Source organism: Pseudophryne corroboree, chromosome 7, assembly GCF_028390025.1.
Source record: "Pseudophryne corroboree isolate aPseCor3 chromosome 7, aPseCor3.hap2, whole genome shotgun sequence".
In the NCBI taxonomy this organism is placed as follows: Eukaryota; Metazoa; Chordata; class Amphibia; order Anura; family Myobatrachidae; genus Pseudophryne; species Pseudophryne corroboree.
Window position 1 is genome coordinate 227250098 of NC_086450.1, and position 24161 is coordinate 227274258.

A 24161-nucleotide genomic window follows, 5' to 3' on the forward strand; every position below is an offset into this window, starting at 1 on the left:
GCTTTGGTACATCCCCATGGTACTAAAATGGACCCCAGCATCCCCTGGGTCGTAAGAGAAAATAGGATTTTAATTTCCTGCCGGTAAATCCTTTTCTCGTAGTCCGTAGAGGATGCTGGGCGCCCGCCCAGTGCTCATTTTTCCTGCTGATTACGTTTATCTTTTTGCACATTTTTTCATGTGTTCAGTTGTTAACAGCTGTTGCTGTTGCGTTATGCATGCTGGTTGGCATGACGTATGTAAAAGGCATGTTAGCCGACATGTTGTTTATGGATGGTGTGAGCTGGTGTGAATCTCTCCACAAGTTTAATAGTAATTCCTCTCTCGAGAATGTCCGTCTCCTCGGGCACAGTTCCTATAGTGAGGTCTGGAGGAGGGGCATAGTGGGAGGAGCCAGTTCACACTGTTGAAAAGTCTTAACGTGCCAAAGGCTCCTGCGGAACCGTCTATACCCCATGGTACTTAAATGGACCCCAACATCCTCTATGGACTACGAGAAAAGGATTTACCGGCAGGTAATTAAAATCCTATTTTTAGCTGCATTTACCATTTATCTATATGAAATTAAAAATATACATCCATACCAAGGGACTGATAAAATGATGGGTGCTAGGCAATATCTGGGAAAAGTGTGCAAATTACCAAAAGTAGCTTCTGCCATCTAGTGTCTACTCCATTAACTTCTAACAAAGTGGAATGTGGGTGAGGATCATTGGGTCAACACTATATGGTCTACATGGGAAAAAATAATAATAATTGTATTGACCATTTAAACCTGTCAACCTTTTACATGTTGACCTTTTGTACCTGTCGACCATATGTGGTCGACCTGTTGACTGTCGACCTTTCATCCGGATCCCATGGCATTTGCCTATTTCTCACCAGCCGCAAAATACAAATCCTTGGTATTATATTTCGAGACATATCTAATTGAAAAGGGAATCATGTCATCGGTAGCATGTGCCTCTCTTCCACTGAGCCCCTCAAAATGTTCTGCAAGCTATCCTCCACAAATGCCTCTAGACAGAGCTCTGGACAGCTTTTAATCTGGGTGTGGTTCATAGGGTCGACAGTGTCTAGGTCGACCATGTTTAGGTCAACCACTATTGGTCGACAGGGTCTCTAAGTCGACAGGGTCAAAAGGTCGACATGAGTTTTTAATGTTTTTTTGGTGTCGTTTTCTCCGTACAGTGACCAGGAACCCCAATTAGTGCATCGTGTCCGCTCGCCATGCTTCAGGTTACTATTCCCAATAGTAGCCCGCGTGGATGGTTAAGTATGAAAAAGTGGAAAAACTCATGTCAACCCTTTGACCTATGGACCTAGAACATGTCGACCTAGAGACCCTGTCTACCTTGACACCCTGTCGACCTAGTTACTGTCGACCAATAGTGGTTGACCTAGAGGCCGGATCCCTTTATTCTACTTGGGGAGCAGACAGTCACTTTACCTAAAATGACAGCTAAAACACCATAGTTAAATTAGAAGTGAGTTAGGGGCAGAATAGAATTTTCATTTTTTTATCAAGTCTTTAACCAGAAATTCAAATAGATAGTCCCTGTATTTATTAATATTAACTCCAAGGTAAAAACTAATAAGTACAATGGCCACATGTATTACTAGATCCATGTGTGCTAGAATCTAATAGTAATGTCTTACTTGGGAGAGCTGATTCAGTTATCAGTCATCCCAATCAGTAACCCATTCCTGCTGGCCTGGAGGAAATCTCTCATGACATCACGGTTGTATCAAGTTGCATTGTGCTAATAAACAGTTCCTGACTCTGTAACTGCATCTGGATTTATTTGTAGCACACTCTGTGAGAGTTTTGCGTTGTTTCTTTAAATATCCCTCCTGGTGATCACAGGCACTTAACTATACCAGGAACCACAGTCTATACTATTTTTCTGACAGCATGACCTTTTGTCTACTTTTTGTTTAGAAAAATGAAAGTCGACCTCTTATCCAGATCCAGTACACAGCATGGCCAGACCACGGGGTCCCCGATGATTCCAGCGACTTTCTGGATTTTGTGTGCCTTGTGCGACAAAAGAGGTTTAACAATGATGCGCCAGTGATTGTTCACTGCAGGTACTTCATCACCACGTTGCTCTGCACTACACTCATTAATGGAATGCTCCTCTGGTGTAGACAGGAGATTCATTTATAGTTTAGATATTGTATCTGGAGGACAGAGGAAGGGACAAAACACACTCAAAATGGTTTTGTGATTAAACAGGCTGCTTGTGTGTATATGGTAATCCGGGTTCAGTATATTATGTCGACTTTGACCATGTCAACGTTCATAATGTCAGCATACTCATAATATCTAGAATGGTTTTGTAAGGTATACCTAAACCTAACGTTGATATTTTTCCGATGTCAGCATTTTGTGTGTGTTGAAATTTTCCAGGTGCCGTCACTTTAATCACGTCACTATCATAAGTGATAACATTATGAATGTCGACATAGTCACCGTCGACTTGCTGACTGCATACCGGTAATACTAATCATCTCATCAGTAAAAGGTACACAGATTGGTATGTTGCCCCTGGATTTCCCATTTATTTACTAACAGTGCACTGACCTATGCCCTCCCAGTCCGCAGATGTGAGTACTCCTTCTGTCAGTGTTGCTGCCTGTCACACTGTTAGCTCTCTTCACAGAGGCCTGTTTTCTCACAATTGTTTTTTTGTTTTATTTACATGCAATTTTTTGTTTTGATGTGTAATTTTCTGGAACAAGACTACGATGAACGCGTGTTCCCATGTTACACTAATAACAGAAGTAGATTTGATTCCAGTTACTGTAGGATATCTGCATGTACATGTATTAGTGTTTATGGGGGTCATTCCGAGTTGTTCGCTCGCTAGCAGATTTTAGCAGCATTGCACACGCTAGGCCGCCGCCCTCTGGGAGTGTATTTTCGCTTAGCAGAATTGTGAATGGAAGATTAGCAGAATTGCGAATAGAAAATTCTTAGCAGTTTATGAGTAGCTCGAGACTTACTCCTACACTGCGATCAGCTCAGGCCGTTTCGTTCCTGGTTTGACGTCACAAACACACCCAGCGTTCGGCCAGCCACTCCCCCGTTTCTCCAGCCACTCCCGCGTTTTATCCTGACACGCCTGCGTTTTTCCACACACTCCCAGAAAACGGGCAGTTTCCGCCCAGAAACACTCACTTCCTGTCAATCACACTCCGATCACTTCAACGATGGAAATTCTTCGGTCGGACGTGAGTAAATCTACTAAGTTTTGTGCTAAAATACTTAGCGCATGCGCACTGCGTACCATGCGCATTTTCACCTTAATCGCTCCGTTGCGAAAATCGTCAACGAGCGAACAACTCGGAATGACCCCCAATATCCTATCTCTCCTCAAAGTAATTGGATTATAAACAGTAGGCCTTCCGAGATGTGTGTTCTACCTACAAATCATGATTATACTGCCATCTGGTGGTCAAACAGCATTGAATTATGACTAACCTTTTTTTGCAGTGTTATTATCAGTAGTCACATTATATTGAGGTAATTTCATACACTTTATAGTGTTTTCCCTATGACAAATGGGGAATTCCTCTGCTGTACAGCAATAATATGCATAGCTGGAGAAATCTTCATATAAACTCTCTTCCTTGTCTGATCAAATTCTTTCCCCGCCGCAGCCTATTCTTTCAGGGCAGTGTCCTCGCTACTATTTGTGTAAGTTAATGTTTATATCCTAATCTGTAATGCAGGGACAGACTGGGGTTGTATAACTGCCCTGACATACAATTGTGAGCACATACGAAAAGGGGACTTGGCCACAGCTCATGAGGTGTGCCGCGAGTCACCGGTGCCTGGCCTCACAACACTCCCCTGTCTCTCTATGTCAGGCAGCTGAGCAGAGCACTGGGAGGCCAGCACCTATCTACAGTATGTGAACCGAGCAGAGTGACGGAAGGCTAAGATGCTCAGCCAGTTCCTGTCTATGTGAGTCGAGCAGAGCGATGGGAGAATGAGGTGCTCAGCCAGCTTCTGTCTATGTGAGACGAGCAGAGTGATGGGAGGATGAGGTGCTCAGCCAGCTTCTGTCTATGTGAGACGAGCAGAGTGATGGGAGGATGAGGTGCTCAGCCAGCTTCTGTCTATGCGAGTCGAGCAGAGCGATGGGAGGATGAGGTGCTCAGCCAGCTTCTGTCTATGTGAGTCGAGCAGAGCGATGGGAGGATGAGGTGCTCAGCCAGCTTCTGTCTTTGTGAGACGAGCAGAGTGATGGGAGGATGAGGTGCTCAGCCAGCTTCTGCCTATGTGAGACGAGCAGAGTGATGGGAGGATGAGGTGCTCAGCCAGCTTCTGTCTATGTGAGACAAGCAGCGTGATGGGAGGATGAGATGCTCAGCCAGCTTCTATGTGAGCTGAGCAGAGTGAGGGGAGGCTGAGGTGCTCAACCAGCTTCTGTCTATGTGAGCAGAGAGATGGGAATCTGTGGTGCTCAGCCAGCTCCTGTCTATGTGAGCTGAGCAGAGTGACAGGAGGTTAAGCTGCTCAGCTAGCTCCTGTCTATGTTAGCCGAGCAGAGTGACAGGAGGTTGAGCTGCTTGGCCAGCTCCAGAGTGGCGGGAGACTAAGCTGCTTGGCCAGCTCCTATGTGAGCCGAGCAGTGTGACAGTAGATTGAGCTGCTTGGCCAGCTCCAGAGTGACAGGAGACTGAGCTGCTTGGCCAGCTCCTGTCTATGTGAGCTGAGCAGTGTGTCGGGAGACTAATCTGCTCAGATAGCTCCTGTCTATGTGAGCCAGTCAGATTGAATGGAGGTTGAGCTGCTGCTCGGCCAGCCCCAGTATCTCTGCATGACTGGACTAGCCCATCAGCTCTTCTGGCATTTGCCAGAAGAGCCAGAAGGGCAGTCATGCTAGAATGTCCCAATTGTACTTTATTATGGTACTTAACTACAGTATGATAATGTAGTTTATGTCCTGTGATATTTAATATTAGGTATTTTATAAGGGAGAAATACACTGAGTATCACCTTTCATTTTTAAGTATGTTTTTATATAGTTTTTACCAGATTACAATATGATGATATAATACAAATACATAGTTTCTCTGACGTCCTAGTGGATGCTGGGACTCCGTCAGGACCATGGGGAATAGCGGCTCCGCAGGAGACAAGGCACAAAAGTAAAAGCTTTAGGATCAGGTGGTGTGCACTGGCTCCTCCCCCTATGACCCTCCTCCAAGCCTCAGTTAGGTTTTTGTGCCCGTCTGAGCAGGGTGCAATCTAGGTGGCTCTCATAAAGAGCTGCTTAGAGTAAAAGTTTTGATAGGTTTCTTATTTTCAGTGAGTCCTGCTGGCAACAGGCTCACTGCAACGAGGGACCTAGGGGAGAAGAAGTGAACTCACCTGCGTGCAGGATGGATTTGCTTCTTAGGCTACTGGACACTAGCTCCAGAGGGACGATCACAGGTACAGCCTGGATGGGTCACCGGAGCCGCGCCGCCGACCCCCTTGCAGATGCCGAAGTAAGAAGAGGTCCAGAAACCGGCGGCTGAAGGCTTTTCAGTCTTCATGAGGTAGCGCACAGCACTGCAGCTGTGCGCCATTGCTCTCAGCACACTTCACACCAACGGTCACTGAGGGTGCAGGGCGCTGGGGGGGGGCGCCCTGGGCAGCAATGTTAATACCTTTTCTGGCTAAAGAATACATCACATATAGTCCCTGAGGCTATATGGATGTATTTCACCCCTGCCAGGTCTCAGAAAAACCGGGAGAAGAGCCCGCCGGAATAGGGGGCGGGGCCTATCTCCTCAGCACACAGCGCCATTTTCCCTCACAGAACTGCTGGTGGGAAGGCTCCCAGGCTCTCCCCTGCACTGCACTACAGAAACAGGGTTAAAACAGAGAGGGGGGGCACTTATTTGGCGATATGATTATATATTAAGATGCTATAAGGGAAAACACTTATATAAAGGTTGTCCCTGTATAATTATAGCGTTTTGGTGTGTGCTGGCAAACTCTCCCTCTGTCTCCCCAAAGGGCTAGTGGGGTCCTGTCCTCTATCAGAGCATTCCCTGTGTGTGTGCTGTGTGTCGGTACGTGTGTGTCGACATGTATGAGGACGATGTTGGTGAGGAGGCGGAGCAATTGCCTGTAATGGTGATGTCACTCTCTAGGGAGTCGACACCGGAATGGATGGCTTATTTAAGGAATTACGTGATAATGTCAACACGCTTCAAGGTCGGTTGACGACATGAGACGGCCGGCAAACAAATTAGTACCTGTCCAGGCGTCTCAAACACCGTCAGGGGCTTTAAAACGCCCATTTACCTCAGTCGGTCGACATAGACACGGACACTGACTCCAGTGTCGACGGTGAAGAAACAAACGTATTTTCCTTTAGGGCCACACGTTACATGTTAAGGGCAATGAAGGAGGTGTTACATATTTCTGATACTACAAGTACCACAAAAAAGGGTATTATGTGGGTGTGAAAAAACTACATGTAGTTTTCCTGAATCAGATAAATTAAATGAAGTGTGTGATGATGCGTGGGTTTCCCCTGATAGAAAATTATTGGCGGTATACCCTTTCCCGCCAGAAGTTAGGGCGCGTTGGGAAACACCTCTTAGGGTGGATAAGGCGCTCACACGCTTATCAAAACAAGTGGCGTTACCGTCTCCAGATACGGCCGCCCTCAAGGAGCCAGCTGATAGGAGGCTGGAAAATATCCTAAAAAGTATATACACACATACTGGTGTTATACTGCGACCAGCTATCGCCTCAGCCTGGATGTGCAGCGCTGGGGTGGCTTGGTCGGATTCCCTGACTGAAAATATTGATACCCTTGACAGGGACAGTATTTTATTGACTATAGAGCACAGAGAGATATTTGCACTCTGGCATCAAGAGTAAGTGCGATGTCCATATCTGCCAGAAGATGTTTATGGACACGACAGTGGTCAGGTGATGCATATTCCAAACGGCACATGGAAGTATTGCCGTATAAAGGGGAGGAGTTATTTGGGGTCGGTCCATCGGACCTGGTGGCCACGGCAACAGCTGGAAAATCCACCTTTTTTACCCTAAGTCACATCTCAGCAGAAAAAGACACCGTCTTTTCAGACTCAGTCCTTTCGTCCCCATAAGGGCAGGCGGGCAAAAGGCCAGTCATATCTGCCCAGGGATAGAGGAAAGGGAAGAAGACTGCAGCAGGCAGCCCATTCCCAGGAACAGAAGCCTTCCACCGCTTCTGCCAAGTCCTCAGCATGACGCTGGGACCGTACAGGACCCCTGGATCCTACAAGTAGTATCCCAGGGGTAAAGATTGGAAATTCGAGACGTCTCCCCCTCGCAGGTTCCTGAAGTCTGCTTTACCAACGTCTCCCTCCGACAGGGAGGCAGTATTGGAAACAATTCCCAAGCTGTATTCCCAGCAGGTGATAATCAAAGTACTCCTCCTACAACAAGGAAAGGGGTATTATTCCACACTATATTGTGGTACTGAAGCCAGACGGCTCGGTGAGACCTATTCTAAATCTGAAATATTTGAACACTTACATACAAAGGTTCAAATCAAGATGGAGTCACTCAGAGCAGTGATAGCGAACCAGGAAGAAGGGGACTATATGGTGTCCCGGGACATCAGGGATGCTTCCTCCATGTCCCAATTTGCCCTTCTCACTAAGGGTACCTCAGGTTCGTAGTACAGAACTGTCACTATCAGTTTCAGACGATGCCGGTTGGATTGTCCACGGCACCCCGGGTCTTTACCAAGGTAATGGCCGAAATGATGATTCTTCTTCAAAGAAAATGGACGATATCCTGATAAGGGCAAGGTCCAGAGAACAGTTGGAGGTCGGAGTAGCACTATCTCAAGTAGTTCTACGACAGCATGGGTGGATTCTAAATATTCCAAAACCGCAGCTGTTTCCGACGACAATTTGCTGTTCCTAGGGATGATTCTGGACACAGTCCAGAAAAGGGTGTTTCTCCCGGAGAAGAAAGCAAGGGAGTTATCCGAGCTAGTCAGGAACCTCCTAAAACCAGGAAAAGTGTCAGTGCATCATTGCACAAGGGTCCTGGGAAAAATGGTGGCTTCTTACGAAGCGATTCCATTCGGCAGATTTCACGCAAGACTTTTCAGTGGGAACTGCTGGAAAAATGGTCCGGATCGCATCTTCAGATGCATCAGCGGATAACCCTGTCTCCAAGGACAAGGGTGTTTCTTCTGCGGTGGCTGCAGAGTGCTCATCTACTAAAGGGCCGCAGATTCGGCATTCAGGACTGGGTCCTGGTGACCACGGATGCCAGCCAGAGAGACTGGGGAGCAGTCACACAGGGAAAAAATTTCCAGGGAGTGTGATCAAGTCTGGAGACTTCTCTCCACATAAAACAATGCTCTTAGCTTAGCAAGACCTCTGCTTCAAGGTCAGCCGGTATTGATCCAGTGGGACAACACCACGGCAGTCGCCCACGTAAACAGACAGGGCGGCACAAGAAGCAAGAGGGAAATGGCAGAAACTGCAAAGATTCTTCGCTGGGCAGAAAATCATGGGATAGCACTGTCAGCAGTGTTCATTCCGGGAGTGGACAACTGGGAAGCAGATTTCCTCAGCAGGCACGACCTCCACCCGGGAGAGTGGGGACTTCATCGGGAAGTCTTCCACATGATTGTAAACCGTTGGGAAAGACCAAAGGTGGACATGATGGCGTCCCGCCTGAACACAAGAGACCCTCAGGCAATAGCTGTGGACGTTCTGGTAACACAGTGGGTGTACCAGTCGGTGTATGTGTTCCCTCCTCTGCTTATCATACCCAAGGTACTGAGAATTATAAGACGTAGAGGAGTAAGAACTATACTCGTGGCTCCGGATTGGCCAAGAAGGACTTGGTACCCGGAACTTCAAGAAATGCTCACAGAGGACTCATGGCCTCTGCCGCTAAGAAGGGACTTGCTTCAGCAAGTACCATGTCTGTTCCAAGACTTACCGCGGCTGCGTTTGACGGCATGGCGGTGGAACGCCGGATCCTAAGGGAAAAAGGCATTCCGGAAGAGGTCATTCCTACCCTGGTTAAAGCCAGGAAGGAGGTGACCGCACAACATTATCACCACATGTGGCGAAAATATTGTTGCATGGTGTGAGGCCTGGAAGGCCCCACGAAGAAATTTCAACTCGGTCGATTCCTGCATTTCCTGCAAACAGGAGTGTCTATGGGCCTCAAATTGGGGTCCATTAAGGTTCAAATTTCGGCCCTGTCAATTTTCTTCCAAAAAGAATTGGCTTCACTTCCTGAAGTCCAGAAGTTTGTCAAGGGAGTACTGCATATACAACCCCCTTTTGTGCCTCCAGTGGCACTGTGGGATCTCAACGTAGTTCTGGGATTCCTCAAATCACATTTTAAACCGCTCAAATCTGTGGATTTGAAATATCTCACATGAAAAGTGACCATGCGGTTGGCCCTGGCCTCGGCCAGGCGAGTGTCAGAATTGGTGGCTTTGTCTCACAAAAGCCCATATCTGATTGTCCATTCGGACAGGGCAGAGCTGCGGACTCGTCCCCAGTTTCTCCCTAAGGTGGTGTCAGCGTTTCACCTGAACCAGTTTATTGTGGTACCTGCGGCTATTAGGGACTTGGAGGACTCCAAGTTGCTAGATGTTGTCAGGGCCCTGAAAATATAGGTTTCCAGGACGGCTGGAGTCAGGAAAACTGATTTGCTGTTATCCTGTATGCACCCAACAAACTGGGTGCTCTTGCTTCTAAGCAGACGATTGCTAGTTGGATGTGTAGTACAATTCAGCTTGCACATTCTGTGGCAGGCCTGCCACAGCCAAAATATGTAAATGCCCATTTCACAAGGAAGGTGGGCTCATCTTGGGCGGCTGCCCGAGGGGTCTCGGCTTTACAACTTTGCCGAGCTGCTACTTGGTCAGGAGCAAACACGTTTGCAAAATTCTACAAATTTGATACCCTGGCTGAGGAGGACCTGGAGTTCTCTCATTCGGTGCTGCAGAGTCATCCGCACTCTCCCGCCCGTTTGGGAGCTTTGGTATAATCCCCATGGTCCTGACGGAGTCCCAGCATCCACTAGGACGTCAGAGAAAATAAGAATTTACTTACCGATAATTCTATTTCTCGTAGTCCGTAGTGGATGCTGGGCGCCCATCCCAAGTGCGGATTGTCTGCAATACTTGTACATAGTTATTGTTACAAAAATCGGGTTATTATTGTTGTGAGCCATCTTTTCAGAGGCTCCGCTGTTATCATGCTGTTAACTGGGTTCAGATCACAGGTTGTACAGTGTGATTGGTGTGGCTGGTATGAGTCTTACCCGGGATTCAAAATCCTTCCTTATTGTGTACGCTCGTCCGGGCACAGTATCCTAACTGAGGCTTGGAGGAGGGTCATAGGGGGAGGAGCCAGTGCACACCACCTGATCCTAAAGCTTTTACTTTTGTGCCCTGTCTCCTGCGGAGCCGCTATTCCCCATGGTCCTGACGGAGTCCCAGCATCCACTACGGACTACGAGAAATAGAATTATCGGTAAGTAAATTCTTATTTTTTATATGGTCATCAGATGGAGAAATTTGATTAATCCCTCTGAAACACCACATATATCAACTGTCCTCATCCTGTGCTGTCTGATCATAGGTTTGTGTTGGACATTGCACTATTGCCCTCATTCCGAGTTGTTCGCTCGTTGCCGATTTTCTCTATATTGCGATTGGTCGCTTACTGCGCATGCGCAATGTTCGCAGAGCGCATGCGCTTAGTTATTTTACTCAAAAGTTAGGTATTTTACTCACGGCTTTACGAGGATTTTTCTTCGTTCTGGTGATCGGAGTGTGATTGACAGGAAGTGGGTGTTTCTGGGCGGAAACTGGCCGTTTTATGGGTGTGTGTGAAAAAACGCTGCCGTTTCTGGGAAAAACGCGGGAGTGGCTGGAGAAACGGGGGAGTGCCTGGGCGAACGCTGGGTGTGTTTTGAAGTCAAACCAGCAACGAAACTGACTGAACTGATCGCAATGGCAGAGTAAGTCTGGAGCTACTCAGAAACTGCTAAGAAATTTCTATTCGCATTCGCAATTAAGCTAAGATACACTCCCAGAGGGCGGCGGCTTAGCGTGTGCAATGCTGCTAAAAGCAGCTAGCGAGCGAACAACTCGGAATGAGGGCCTATGTACAATAGACATAGATAAAGGTAACATAAGGAAATAGGGAAAATTACTTTTCTATGTACTAAAAAAAATATTCAAATTTCAACACTTCTTTTTTTACTGTATTTCTTTGAAAATGTGTTTTCTGTGCATTGTGAATATACTGTATATGCAGTATACATCATGTGGCTTATCGGGACTATAGCACTCTAGCATGTATATCTTATCTTTTTCCCCGCAGTGCTGGGATTGGTCGGACTGGCGTGCTCATCACAATGGAGACGGCAATGTGTCTGATAGAGTGTAACCAGCCTGTATATCCACTAGACATTGTTAGGACGATGAGAGACCAGAGAGCCATGATGATTCAAACTCCGGTAACAGTCTCCAGCTTGTATATTCCTGGGGGGAAAAAAATGTTTTATTGATTTTATGTCTGTAAAATGTTCTGTTTTTGCTTTATTTGAAAGTTTCTGTGTTTTTCTCTTACATCCTAGAGGATACTGGGGTCCATTTAGTACCTTGGGTATAGACGGGTCCACTAGGAGCCATGGTCACTTTAAGACTTTAATAGAGTGGGCTGGCTCCTCCCTCTATGCCCCTCCTACAAGACTCAGTTTAGAAAATGTGCTCGGAAGAGCCGGTCATGCTGAAGAAAGCTCCTGAAGAGTTTTCTGCATTTATTTTCTGTTTGTTATTTCAGGCAGGGCTGCCTGCTTCGTGGGACTTAGGGGGAGAACAGCCCAACCTCTTGAAGGGTTAATGGTCCTAGACCCACTGACAGAACACTGAGCTCCTGAGGGAACTATTTGCAAGCCCCACCACGGCGAGCGTACATTCCCGCAGCACGCCGCCACCCCTAACTGAGCCAGAAGAATGAAGAGTGGTGAGTACTGAGACGGCGTCCCGATTAGCGGGGCGCCGGTCATTATGGTGGCACGAGGGTACGCACGGCTTCCAAACAGGGCGGAATGCTTCTCCAGACACAGTACATAACTGCGTCTCAGTACACTGTACACAGTACCCAATCTGGCAAACACAGCCTTAAAACGGTTCTGCTCCATATTAAGCACAAAAATTACCTCAGCCAGTATAATAAAAGCGTGAAGACTGCGTGCCATTGAAGGGGCGGGGCTTCACTGTGAGAGGATCCAGCAGCTCACCAGCGCTATTTTCCCTATGCAGTGGACACAGACACTGACTGACAGGGACGTGCAGCTCCTCCGGTGTGACTCCAGATTACCTTAGCGGTACCAATGGGTCATAGCAGGGGGAAGCGACTATTAGTGTATTAAGTCCCCTATCAGGGTACTTAGTCTGCGGCTCGGCTAAGCTTGGCACTAGCGATAAGGGCGCGGTGGGGACTGGCTCCAAACAACTCTGTGTCTCCCTGAAGGGCTCTTTGTGGGTTACTTCACCAGGGGGCTCACTACTTGGTACTCAGGGTTCACAGAATAGCGGGGCTGAACCGGAGTGGGTTAATCTCTTAAGAGAATGATCTTCACTCTTTCTACAAGATTGTCCCGCAATGGGAAAGAGACGCAATACTTAAAACAGACTGTGGATGAGTTTATGAACAGAGACTCAGTCCCCAAAACAGCGTCTCAATCCCCTCCCATTCGTCCGCAAAAGCGATCTCTGGCCCATATCCTGCAGTCTGACTCTGACATGTCAGACATGGAGGAGGGGGAGGTGGACTCAGAGGGGGGGGAGTGGGGATGCAGCTCTGTCACAGGGAATAGAGGCTCTTATAGAGGCTATCAGAGATGTTCTGCATATTCCTGATAAGGTGTCAAAGGAGTGTGAGGAATCTTGTTTTAATGTAAAAAAGAAGTCCTCGGTTACTTTTCCTGTGTCAAAGGAATTGAATACCCTGTTTGAAGAACCATGGGTTAATCCTGATAAGATGTTTCAGATCCCTAAAAGGTTGCTCTCATATTTTCCTTTTCCTCTGGAGGATAGGAAAAAATGGGAAAATCCACCGATAGTGGACACATCAGTCTCTATGCTGTCATGTAAAATTGTGTTACCTGTTTCTGAAGCAGCCTCCCTGAAACACACGGCTTATCGTAAAATTGAGACTACACTCAAATCATTGTACACAGCTGCAGGGGTGGCCTAAAGACCCACTATTGTATGTGCGTGGATCACTAAAGCCATTGCAAAATGGTCAGGTAACCTAATTGAGGGGTTAGATTCCTTATCTAGGGGGGATGTTGTCTTATTCCTGCAGCATATACAGGACTCTGCGAACTTTATGGTGGAAGCCATAAAGGAAATAGGCGTGCTTAACGCACGCACCACCGCTATGGCAGTGTCGGCACGCAGGGGCTTGTGGCTACGCCAGTGGAGTGCTGACGCGGACTCCAGGAAAGGCGTGGAAGGCCTACCATTCACAGGAGAGGCCTTGTTTAGAGATGAATTAGACAAATGGATCTCCACAGTTACTGTGGGTAAGTCTACGTATCTTCCTTCCGCAGCCCCCCCCCCCCAATCAAGAAGACTTAGCTTCTAAGTTACAGTCCTTTTCGGAAGTTCAAGGGCAAATCCAGAGGTGCCTCTACATCCTCCAGCAGTGTAAGAGGTATACCACGCAAACCAGCAACAGCAGGTGCTCAGGAACAGAGCTCAGGCTCTGCTTCCTCAAAGACTTCAGCATGATGGTGGACCGCAATGCCGGGAAGGCTGTAAGGTGGGAACCCGACTACAATTCTTCAGTCAAATCTGGTCACATTCGTGCCAGGATTCCTGAGTCATAGATCTTTTTTCCCAGGGCTACAGACTGGAGTTCCAAAAGCTCCCTCCTCACAGATTCTTCAAATCAGGCTTGCCAGTTTCACAAGAGGCAAGTATAACTTTACAGCATGCCATCCAAAAACGAGTACAGACTCAGGTCATTGTTCCAGTTCCACCTAATCTACTAAACAAGGGGTACTATTCCAACTTGTTCGTAGTACCGAAGCCGGACGTTTCGGTAAGACCAATTCTGAACCTCAAGTCTTTGAACCCGTACTTACGAGTGTTGAAATTCAAGATGGAGTCTCTGAGAGGGGGGATCTCAGGACTGGAGTAGGGGGAATTCCTAGTGTCTCTGGATATCAAGGATGCGTACCTTCATATTCCGATCTGGCCGCCTCATCAGGCTTATCTCCGGTTTGCACTGCTGGACTGTCACTACCAGTTCCAGGCCCGGCCATTTGGTCTCTCCACGGCACCGAGGGTGTTCACCAAGGTGATGGCAGAGATGATGTTTCTACTCTGCAAACGGAGTGAACATAATTCCGTACCTGGACGATCTCCTGATAAAAGCGCTGTCCAGGGAAAGGTTGCTGGACAGCATTGCTCTCTCAACCAAACTCCTCCAGGATCACGGAGGGATTCTGAACCATCCGAAATCTCACCTAGAGCCAACACGGAGGCTCCCATTCCTGGGAATGATACTGGACATGGAGTCACAAAAGGTGTTCCTTCCATTGGAAAAGGCATTGGTAATCCATTCGATGGTTCGGGATGTCCTGAAGCCAACCCTGGTGTCGGTGCATCTGTGCACTTGCCTTCTGGGGAAAATGGCGGCCTCTTACGAGGCACTTCAATATGGAAGGTTTCACAAAAGACCCTTCCCTGCACATCCAACCTCCCTTTGTGCTTCCCATGGCATCTGTTGGACAAATGGTGCAGATCGCATCTTCACATGCACCAGAGGATCCGTCTGTTGTCAAAGGCCAGGATCTCCCTTTTGTGGTGGCTACAGTCTTCTCACCTCGTCGTAGGACGGAGGTTCAGAATGTAGAACTGGATTCTGTTAACCACAGACGCAAGCCTCAGAGGTTGGGGAGCAGTCACTCAGGGGGTGCAGTTTCATGGAAGATGGTCAAGTCAGGAAGTCATCCTTCAACATTTTGGATCTCAGGGCCATATACAACGCCCTTCTGTAGTCCTCACATCATCTTCAAGATGGGGCAATTCAGGTCCAGTCAGACAATGTGACGGCAGTAACGTACATAAACCGACAGAGCGGAACGAAAAGCAGAGCAGCAATGTCAGAGGTGTCAAGAATTCTTCTCTGGGCAGAAAAAAACTCTGTGGTGTTGTCAGCGGTCTTCATTCCAGGAGTAGACAACTGGGAAGCAGACTTCCTCAGCAGACACGACCTGCACCCGGGGGAGTGGGGCCTTCACCCGGAAGTGTTCAGGTGCTTGACAAGTCGTTTGGGATATCCACAGATCGACATGATGGCCTCTCGTCTCAACATGAAACTCAGGTGGTATTGTTCCAGGTCGAGAGGCCCACAGGCGGTGGCGATAGACGCCCTGACAACTCCAATGGTCTATCAGATGGTGTACGTGTTTCCTCCACTTCCTCTGATCCCAAGAATTCTAAAAAGAATAAAAAGGGAAAAGGTTCAAGCAATACTCATTGCTCCAGACTGGCCAAGAAGGGCCTGGTACGTGGACCTTCTGGAGATGCTCCTCGAAGATTTGTGGCCTCTACCTCTTCGCGAGGATCCTCTGCAACAGGGCCCGTTCGTCTATCAAGACTTACCGTGGCTACGTTTGACGGCATGGAAGTTGAACGGCTGATTCTAGCCAGGAGAGAGATCCCCAACAAGTTTATCCCGACTATGATCCAAGCCAGGAAGGGGGTAACGTCTAAGCATTACCATCGTATTTGGAACAAATACGTCTCTTGGTGTGAATTCATCTGGGACGTTTCCTGCAGTTTCTGCAGGCAGGCGTGGATGTGGGCCTGCGTCTGGGCTCCATAAAAGTCCAGATTTCGGCCTTGTCCATTTTCTTTCTGAAACAATAGACTTCTCTCCCTGTGGTCCAGACATTCTTGAAAGGTGTTCTGCACATCCAGCCTCCCACGGCACCTTGGGATCTCGATGTGGTTCTTCCTCCAATCGGACTGGTTTTAACCGTTACGGGAGGTGGACGTAAAATATCTTACGTGGAAGACCGTCACACTGTTGGCCTTTACTTCAGCAAGGCGTGTGTTGGAGCTGGGGACTTTGTCTCACAAAAGTCCTTATTTAATTTTCCATGAGGACGGAGCTGAACTCAGAACTCGTCAGCAATTTCTTCCTAAAGTGGTGTCCGCATTTCACATCAACCAACCTATTGTGGTTCCGGTTGTCACCGACACCTCTGCTACTTCAAAGTCTTTGGATGTTGTGAGGGTTTTGAAGGTATATGTGTAAAGAACAGCTCGTCACAGAGAGACGGACTCGCTGTTTGTTCTTTAAGATCCCATTAAGATTGGGTGTCCTGCTTCAAAGCAGACAATTGCACGCTGGATCAGACTTACTATCCAACTTGCTTATTCCACGGCCGTGTCCAAAATCTGTACAGGCCCACTCTACTAGGTCGGTGGGTTCTTCCTGGGCGCTGCCCGGGGTGTCTCGGCTTTACAGCTCTGCCGAGCAGCAACTTGGCCAGGTTCGAACACGTTTGCTAAGTTCTACAAGTTTGATACTTTGGCCTCTGAGGGCCTTCAGTTTGGTCAATTAGTTCTGCAGGAACCTCAGCACTCTCCCACCCGGTTTGGGAGCTTTGGTACATCCCCATGGTACTAAATGGACCCCAGTATCCTCTAGGACATAAGAGAAAATAGGATTTTAATTACCTACCGTTAATTCCTTTTCTCGTAGTCCGTAGAGGATACTGGGCACCCGCCCAGTGCTTCGTTCTTCCTGCACTGTTACTTGGCTAAGTAATGTTGGTTCAGCCGTTGCTGTTCCTGTTTCAAGTTTGGTTAGCTTGGCTTTCCTCTTGTTGTGTGTGCTGGTTCGGAATATCACCACTATCCTTATCTATCCTTCTCTCAAAGCATGTCCGTTTCCTTGGGCACAGTTTCATAGACTGAGTCTGGTAGGTGGGGCATAGAGGGAGGAGCCAGCCCACACTATCAAAGTTTTAAAGTGCCCATGGCTCCTAGTGGACCCTTCTATACCCAAGGTACTAAATGGACCCCAGTATCCTCTACAGACTACGAGTAAAGGATTTACCGGTAGGCAATTAAAATACTATTTGTTTATGTCACAGTTGTACTATATGAGTCTGTCAAACTGTGTTTTGTTGTTGTAGTGTTTTTCATGTTAAGAGAAATTTCAGCATGTATAATTCTATATATTGTCGCTGAAACATAAGGACGTAAATTATTCTGCACAACAGATGCATAATTTCTGTTAAGGGATAAGTAAAAATCATCCATATACCATTCCTAACCTACTGTACAGAGATTTCCCTCAGGTGTCCAGCTTCTGAAGGTGTATGCAGCAATTGTTCTAACTGAATCTAATGCAGTGATCTAAATTGCTTACTGAACCAGACAGTGGGCCTAATTCAGAGGGTCATTCAGATCTGATAGTTAGGCAGCGATTTTTGCTGTCCTGTGTTCAGATTATTACCGCCTACAGGGGGAGTGTATTTTCGCTGTGCAAGTGTGCGAACGCATGTGTAGTCTCTGCGCAGCCCAGGACTTACTCAGCCACTGCGATCACTTCAGGCTGTTCGGGATCGGATTTGATGTCAGAAACCCTCCTTGAAAACGTTTGATCCCGTCTGCGTTTTTCCGGACACTCCCTGAAAACGGTCAGTTGCCACCCACAAATGGCCTCTTCCTGTCAATCTCCTTGTGAATGCCCGCACAATCCCGTCACAGGACGCCAATGCCCGTTGCAGCTGTGCGATACGCCGGCGCAGTGCTTGCGCAGCTCGGATCTGATTGGCCGCTGTGGGAAAACGCACAGCAGCGATCAGATCTGAATGACCCCATCAGACCTGATCGCAGCAGCAAATTTGTTAACTAATGGGCAAAACTATGTGCACTGCAGGTGGGGCAGATATAACATTTGCAGAGAGGGTTAGATTTGGGTGGATTATATTGTTTCTGTGCACGGTAAATACTGGCTGCTTTATTTTTACACTGCAATTTAGATTTCAGTTTGAACACACCTCACCCAAATCTAAAGGGGTGTACACACGGAGCGACGTTTACTTAATTTCTAAGCAATGTTACTAGATTGCTTAGAAATTAAGATCACATTGCTCCATGTGTAGCGGTGCCGGCAACAGCGATGCGCTGTCCCGGGTGTCACTGTCGCCGGTGCTAGATTGGCCTGCATACAGGCACAATGTAGCAGGTCGCTCATTTCACCCGCTGGGTGAAATGAGCGGTCCCCGTGTCCTCCTCCCCCCCCCCCCCCTTTCCCCCACTGCTCAGCACATCACGCTGTACTGAGCGGTTCTTCGCTCAGCACACATCTCCCTCCACATCTCCTGTCTGTAAGGCCCTTAGCTCTCTCTGCACATGTTATATCTGCCCCTGCTGCAGTGCACATGGTTTTGACAAGTAGCTAACAACTTTGCTGCTGCGATCAGGTCTGAATTACCCCCAGTGTCCGCTAAGCATCTATTCATAGAAATGTAAGACAGTCCAGTTTTATTTCCGTTTATCGAGAGGTTGGTTTAGAAGTTGGCACTGGAGTATATCGGGGGGGGCGCTGATGAACCTCTTTCCTGTATGAGACATTATCTAAAGCCGTACGTATACAGTATAGGGGTGGATATTACGGGAATAATACTTATCCAAGATAGGTTGATATATCCCTCTTGTAGCCTCCTTGTATCTGTGATGATATCAGTGTTCTCTCCCTGTGTCGTCACAGCACCCATCCGATACTCCTATATACTCATAACTCCAGCGCCAACTTCCACACCAATCTCTCTATACACTCCAATTTCTCTTAGATCCCCTTGGGATTGATCCATAGGTGTTGGTAAGAAGCAGCAGGAATATACCCCAAAAAAATACTGTTCCTCAATTTTATTTTAAGCTTAAATGCAAATCTGCTTGGAAGTAAACTAATGTGTACACAATTACGTACAGATGTGTCCTTACATCTTTGCCTCATGCGCTACAAATCGCTTTACACAGAACACATGAGTGCCATGTGATATGGTAGTGCCGAGTGTCTTTTTCCGAAGAAATGTGTCTTAGATGCACAGTAATGTAATAGGACGCACCAGCAGCTTCTGCTGATTAAAATTATATGCAGCATGCCTGTATTTTATGTGTAACTGCGACTATATCTGCATACAAAATGCCATGCTACAGTATTTACATGGAAAACACTGTAGCATGGCATTTCGGATGTAGATAGAGCTGCATATCATTTTAATCAGCAGAAGCTGCTTGTGTGTCCTATTACACTACTGTGCGTCTAAGACACATTTTTGCGGGGGAAAAAGACGTTTGGCACCTCCAAGTCTCGCCACGGCATGGTGCGACTTCGAGGACTATTTAGCGTTATTTCAGAAAGGATGTATGGGGACACATCTGTACATCTGTATTCTTGCATATTATCCTACTACCAGCTGCTTGTTACAGAATGATGGACTCTGTGCTAACCCTCAATGGGAATGTATCGTCCCCTCAATAACTCCCTGTCTTGTTGTTTGCAGAGTCAGTACAGATTTGTGTGTGAAGCAATTTTAAAGGTATATGAAGAAGGGATTGTGAAACCTTTACAAACATCTCTTCATTAACGGAGGGTACCAATGAATGCAAGAGCCAGCTGGGATAGAACAATCCCCGGCCAAATGCCTGCTCCTCCCTAGATCCAGGATTTGGGGATTGAGGCTGAGGCGGTACAGAAGGACTTCGTAAAAAAAATTCAGCACTGTTGCACTTTATGTTGAAACAAACAGAAAGTTTCTGAAACTCGACATTTCTCATCAGAAGACTTTTTTTTTTCTTTTTTTTTTAAGAAAGACAGTTTAACAACCGCTTTGCTTGAAATGGTTTGACTTTATTTATGTAATTGCTTTGGATCCACAACACCCCTATATGTTCACTGCCAGAGAGTTATAACATATACATTTCAAAACCGGATACCACAGGCCTCTTCGGGAATATGTAGATCATACAACGTATCCTATACAGTGACCTACTGCCAGCAAGCCAGGCCGGAAATTGCCGATGTGCACGAGTTGCCTCTGTTCCCCTCTGATACATAGTATTGCAGAGTGAATGAATATAACAGAAACAATCACCAGATATGCTGGGAAAAATTCATCTTATACATATTTATATGCTGTTTATCCTTCATCAGGTTTGAGGAACTTGGGCATATTCAGTAACTTAGTGCAACCATACGCTGTTACCCGTGACAACCAGAGACCAGCGCATATTCACAAGTGACGTGGATTAGTCAAAGGGAAAGCAGCATACTCTGTACTTTTTTGCACCTTGTCAATCAGTCTTACACATATTTTTATTATATGGTGTCAAAATCTGGATAACTGTAGAATATTTATTAATTGTGTTCTCCAATCAGTGCTTAAGGGGTGGGACAGAAGTCACCATGTTTTTTCCTTGTTTATCAATGAGTTAATTGGATGTCATTATTTTCATGACTTCACCTATGTTTTAGGTTAAGGACTTAAAGGGAATCTCCTACCTAAAAGCAGAATAGAGGCATATGTATCATCAGAGGCATGAGGTGTATTGTGCCTCATACCTTTTGTTATTCAAGTTCCTAGTGAAATAATTGGCTAGATATTGAGGCTTCCACTGTATGTAGGTAACTAGTACAGTATAAGGGATTTCCCCCAAAATAGTTTGTTTCTGGAGTCCTAACAGTCGCTTAGTTTAGAACCAAGTAAGTGGATACATTGTGATTTATAGTTCAGACGGTGGTGTCACAAGAGATGTAATCTCATTGCCACCAGTCACTTTCAATGTACAATATGTACTGCCATCTCTTGTTTAAAATTATGCTGACACCCATCCAAAGAACCTGCTGACGTACCTGGCATCACTCCTTACAGGGCAGAGAAGTCTGGAGCATGCTTTAATGCCTAAGGAAACAAACACTGGTAGATTTTTAAAAACTGGTGCAAGTCCTACTGTATATCCTATAGCATTAAATCACATTGCAGTGCTTATTTCTCTAGCATGCTTTGGGTTACAGCACCTTTTGTTACACAGTTATTAACAAATCAGTAATAAATAACATCATTGAATTCTTTAGTATCGAAAGGAAAATTTTCAAAACTTTAATAATGTTAAAATCAAAACTGAACAGGTACGCAGACTCTAGGTCATTGTCATTTCTCTGAGGAGGTGTCAGGACTGTGCAAATGTTTCTACGCCTGTACTTTTCAAGTCTTGTTTCATCTGCGTCAGACATGGTTGTCACTGGCTTTCGATGTCCGAATGTTTGGCATGTCGGTGTTCTGGAACCTCTAGCTCCCAGCTTCTGTTTACCCTGTATTAGCTTTGTTTCCTTTGCAGCCTGGCAGAGTTGCCAGTTGGTGCGTGTCTTTGAAAATCCCAGATCTGTATTTCAGCATTCATCTAAAATAACCTATGTACTTGTGATCTTAAGGAGGGCCCATTACCTACACACAACAAGGATGTCATTTTGTGACCTGAGCCAAAATCCAGAAGAATTTAGGGGGTCATTCAGACCTGATCGCTCGCTAGCAGTTTTTTGCAGCACTGCGATCAGATAGTCGCCGCCTACAGGGGAGTGTATTTTAGCTGTGCAAGTGTGCAAACGCTTGTGCAGCCAAGTGGTACAAAAAGATCTTTTGCAGTTTCTGAGTAGCCCAGGACTTACTCAGCCGCTGCGATCACTTCAGCCTGTCCGGGACCGAAATTGACGTCAGACACCCACCCTGCAACCACTTGGACACGCCTGCGTTTTTCCAACCTCTCCCTGAAAACGGTCAGTTGTCACCCACAAACACCTTCTTCTTGTCAATCTCCTTGCGATAGGCTGTGCGAATGGATTCTTCATAAAACCCATTGCACAGCAACGATCCGCTTTGTACCCGTGCGACGCGCCTGCGCATTGCAGTGCATGCGCAGTTCTGACCAGATAGCAGAGCAGCGAAAAACCTACCATGCGATCAGGTCTGAATGTGAAAACGCAGATCGGTTGTTTAACGGCCCTTTGCGCTTGCGCAGCATCGCTTGCTGCAGTTTCTCGCAGCGATCGGGTCGGAACTGCGCCGGTGCCGCAGTGCGCTGGCGCATGCCAGCCGTCGTTGCCTAGCGATCGCCTCTGAGGCAGAGGTGGTTGCTGAGCGGGAGGGGGCTGGACGGCGGAATTAAGCCGCCATTTAGGGGACGCGGTCCGGCCAACGCAGACGTGACCGGACCGCTGGGGGGGGCGGGCTGCGGCGGCTGCGTGACATCACACGCAGCCGCTGTGGGCCGGAGAGCGACGAGTAGCTCCCGGCCAGCACGCTAAAGCTGCGCTGGACGGGAGCTACTCTTGAAGTGCATAGGCATCGCAGCTGTGCGACGCCTTTGCACTTCTGCAGGGAGGGGGCCAGCACTGACATGCGGGGCGGACTAGCCCTGTGCTGGGCGTCCCTACCGCATGTCAGTGTGAATTATCGTAGCTGTGCTAAATTTAGCACAGCTACGATCAACTCGGAATGACCCCCTTAGTCCATGTGTTTACTTGGAACATGTGCCTCAGTGGTGTCACCAGTTCCAGGTGAATTGATAGTCTGAATATTGGTTCACCTCACAGGAGTACCGCCACCACAGTGTGCAGAAAATGGGTAGACTTTATTATGGATCACACATCAGGCAAGTGTGGTGATGTAACTTGTGCCAGTCCTTTTATAAACCACTCAATGTTTACCAGCGAGCCCTTTGCCAGTCCTGGTGAGAACCATGACTCTGCTGGTAATAGGGGTCAATGTTACTACCAATCTGCAGCTTCCAAATCACACCACATCTTCCAAATTCACTTGCTTCTGATCTGAGAGGTCACGGACATTGAGACCCTCATTCTGGTGTTTGCATTAATGTTCCTGCTGTTTGTGTATTTAGATTCTAGCGAGCTGCTCCCGTCCGTGCACACTGCCTTCTATCTCCCTGGTCACAGATTGTCCAGGAATCCCAATCAGTCTCTGCTTGAAAAGACAAAATGTGAATTTTTATGAAATAAAAAAGGATGTGTTTTATATGTACAGCCTTCTAAACCATTGACATGTGGATATACTTCTGATTAAAAAATATTAAAGTGTGCGTAGGAGAATTCTTGCTTTAAATTAATTTCTGTGTACCCTTGTGGCCGACATATTTCATTTTTTTTATATAATTTAAGTATTCTTAAGCTGCTTTATAATAAGATTTTACTTACCGATAAATCTATTTCTCGGAGTCCGTAGTGGATGCTGGGGTTCCTGAAAGGACCATGGGGAATAGCGGCTCCGCAGGAGATAGGGCACAAAAAGTAAAGCTTTTTCCGATCAGGTGGTGTGCACTGGCTCCTCCCCCTATGACCCTCCTCCAGACTCCAGTTAGGTACTGTGCCCGGACGAGCGTACACAATAAGGGAGGATTTTGAATCCCGGGTAAGACTCATACCAGCCACACCAATCACACCGTACAACTTGTGATCTAAACCCAGTTAACAGTATGATAACAGCGGAGCCTCTGAAAGATGGCTTCCTACAACAATAACCCGAATTAGTTAACAATAACTATGTACAATTTATGCAGATAATCCGCACTTGGGATGGGCGCCCAGCATCCACTACGGACTCCGAGAAATAGATTTATCGGTAAGTAAAATCTTATTTTCTCTATCGTCCTAGTGGATGCTGGGGTTCCTGAAAGGACCATGGGGATTATACCAAAGCTCCCAAACGGGCGGGAGAGTGCGGATGACTCTGCAGCACCGAATGAGAGAACTCCAGGTCCTCCTTAGCCAGAGTATCAAATTTGTAAAATTTTACAAACGTGTTCTCCCCTGACCACGTAGCTGCTCGGCAAAGTTGTAATGCCGAGACCCCTCGGGCAGCCGCCCAAGATGAGCCCACCTTCCTTGTGGAGTGGGCCTTTACAGATTTAGGCTGTGGCAGGCCTGCCACAGAATGTGCCAGTTGGATTGTGCTACAGATCCAACGAGCCAATCGTCTGCTTAGACGCAGGAGCACCCATCTTGTTGGGTGCATACAATATAAACAACGAGTCAGATTTTCTGACTCCAGC

General features: G+C 47.0%; 1 protein-coding gene across 1 annotated transcript in view; it reads left to right on the forward strand.

The window, feature by feature from the left end:
• The window catches only part of PTPN4 (protein tyrosine phosphatase non-receptor type 4), a 444417-nt gene extending 421225 nt beyond the window's left edge, over positions 1-23192 (forward strand). The window contains exons 25-27 of the mRNA XM_063933984.1: positions 1943-2091; positions 11380-11515; positions 19604-23192. Of these exons, the coding sequence (XP_063790054.1) occupies positions 1943-2091; positions 11380-11515; positions 19604-19687 (369 nt within the window). The 3' untranslated portion in view covers positions 19688-23192. The remainder of the gene's footprint in view (positions 1-1942; positions 2092-11379; positions 11516-19603) is intronic.
• The last annotated feature ends 969 nt before the right edge of the window (positions 23193-24161 follow it).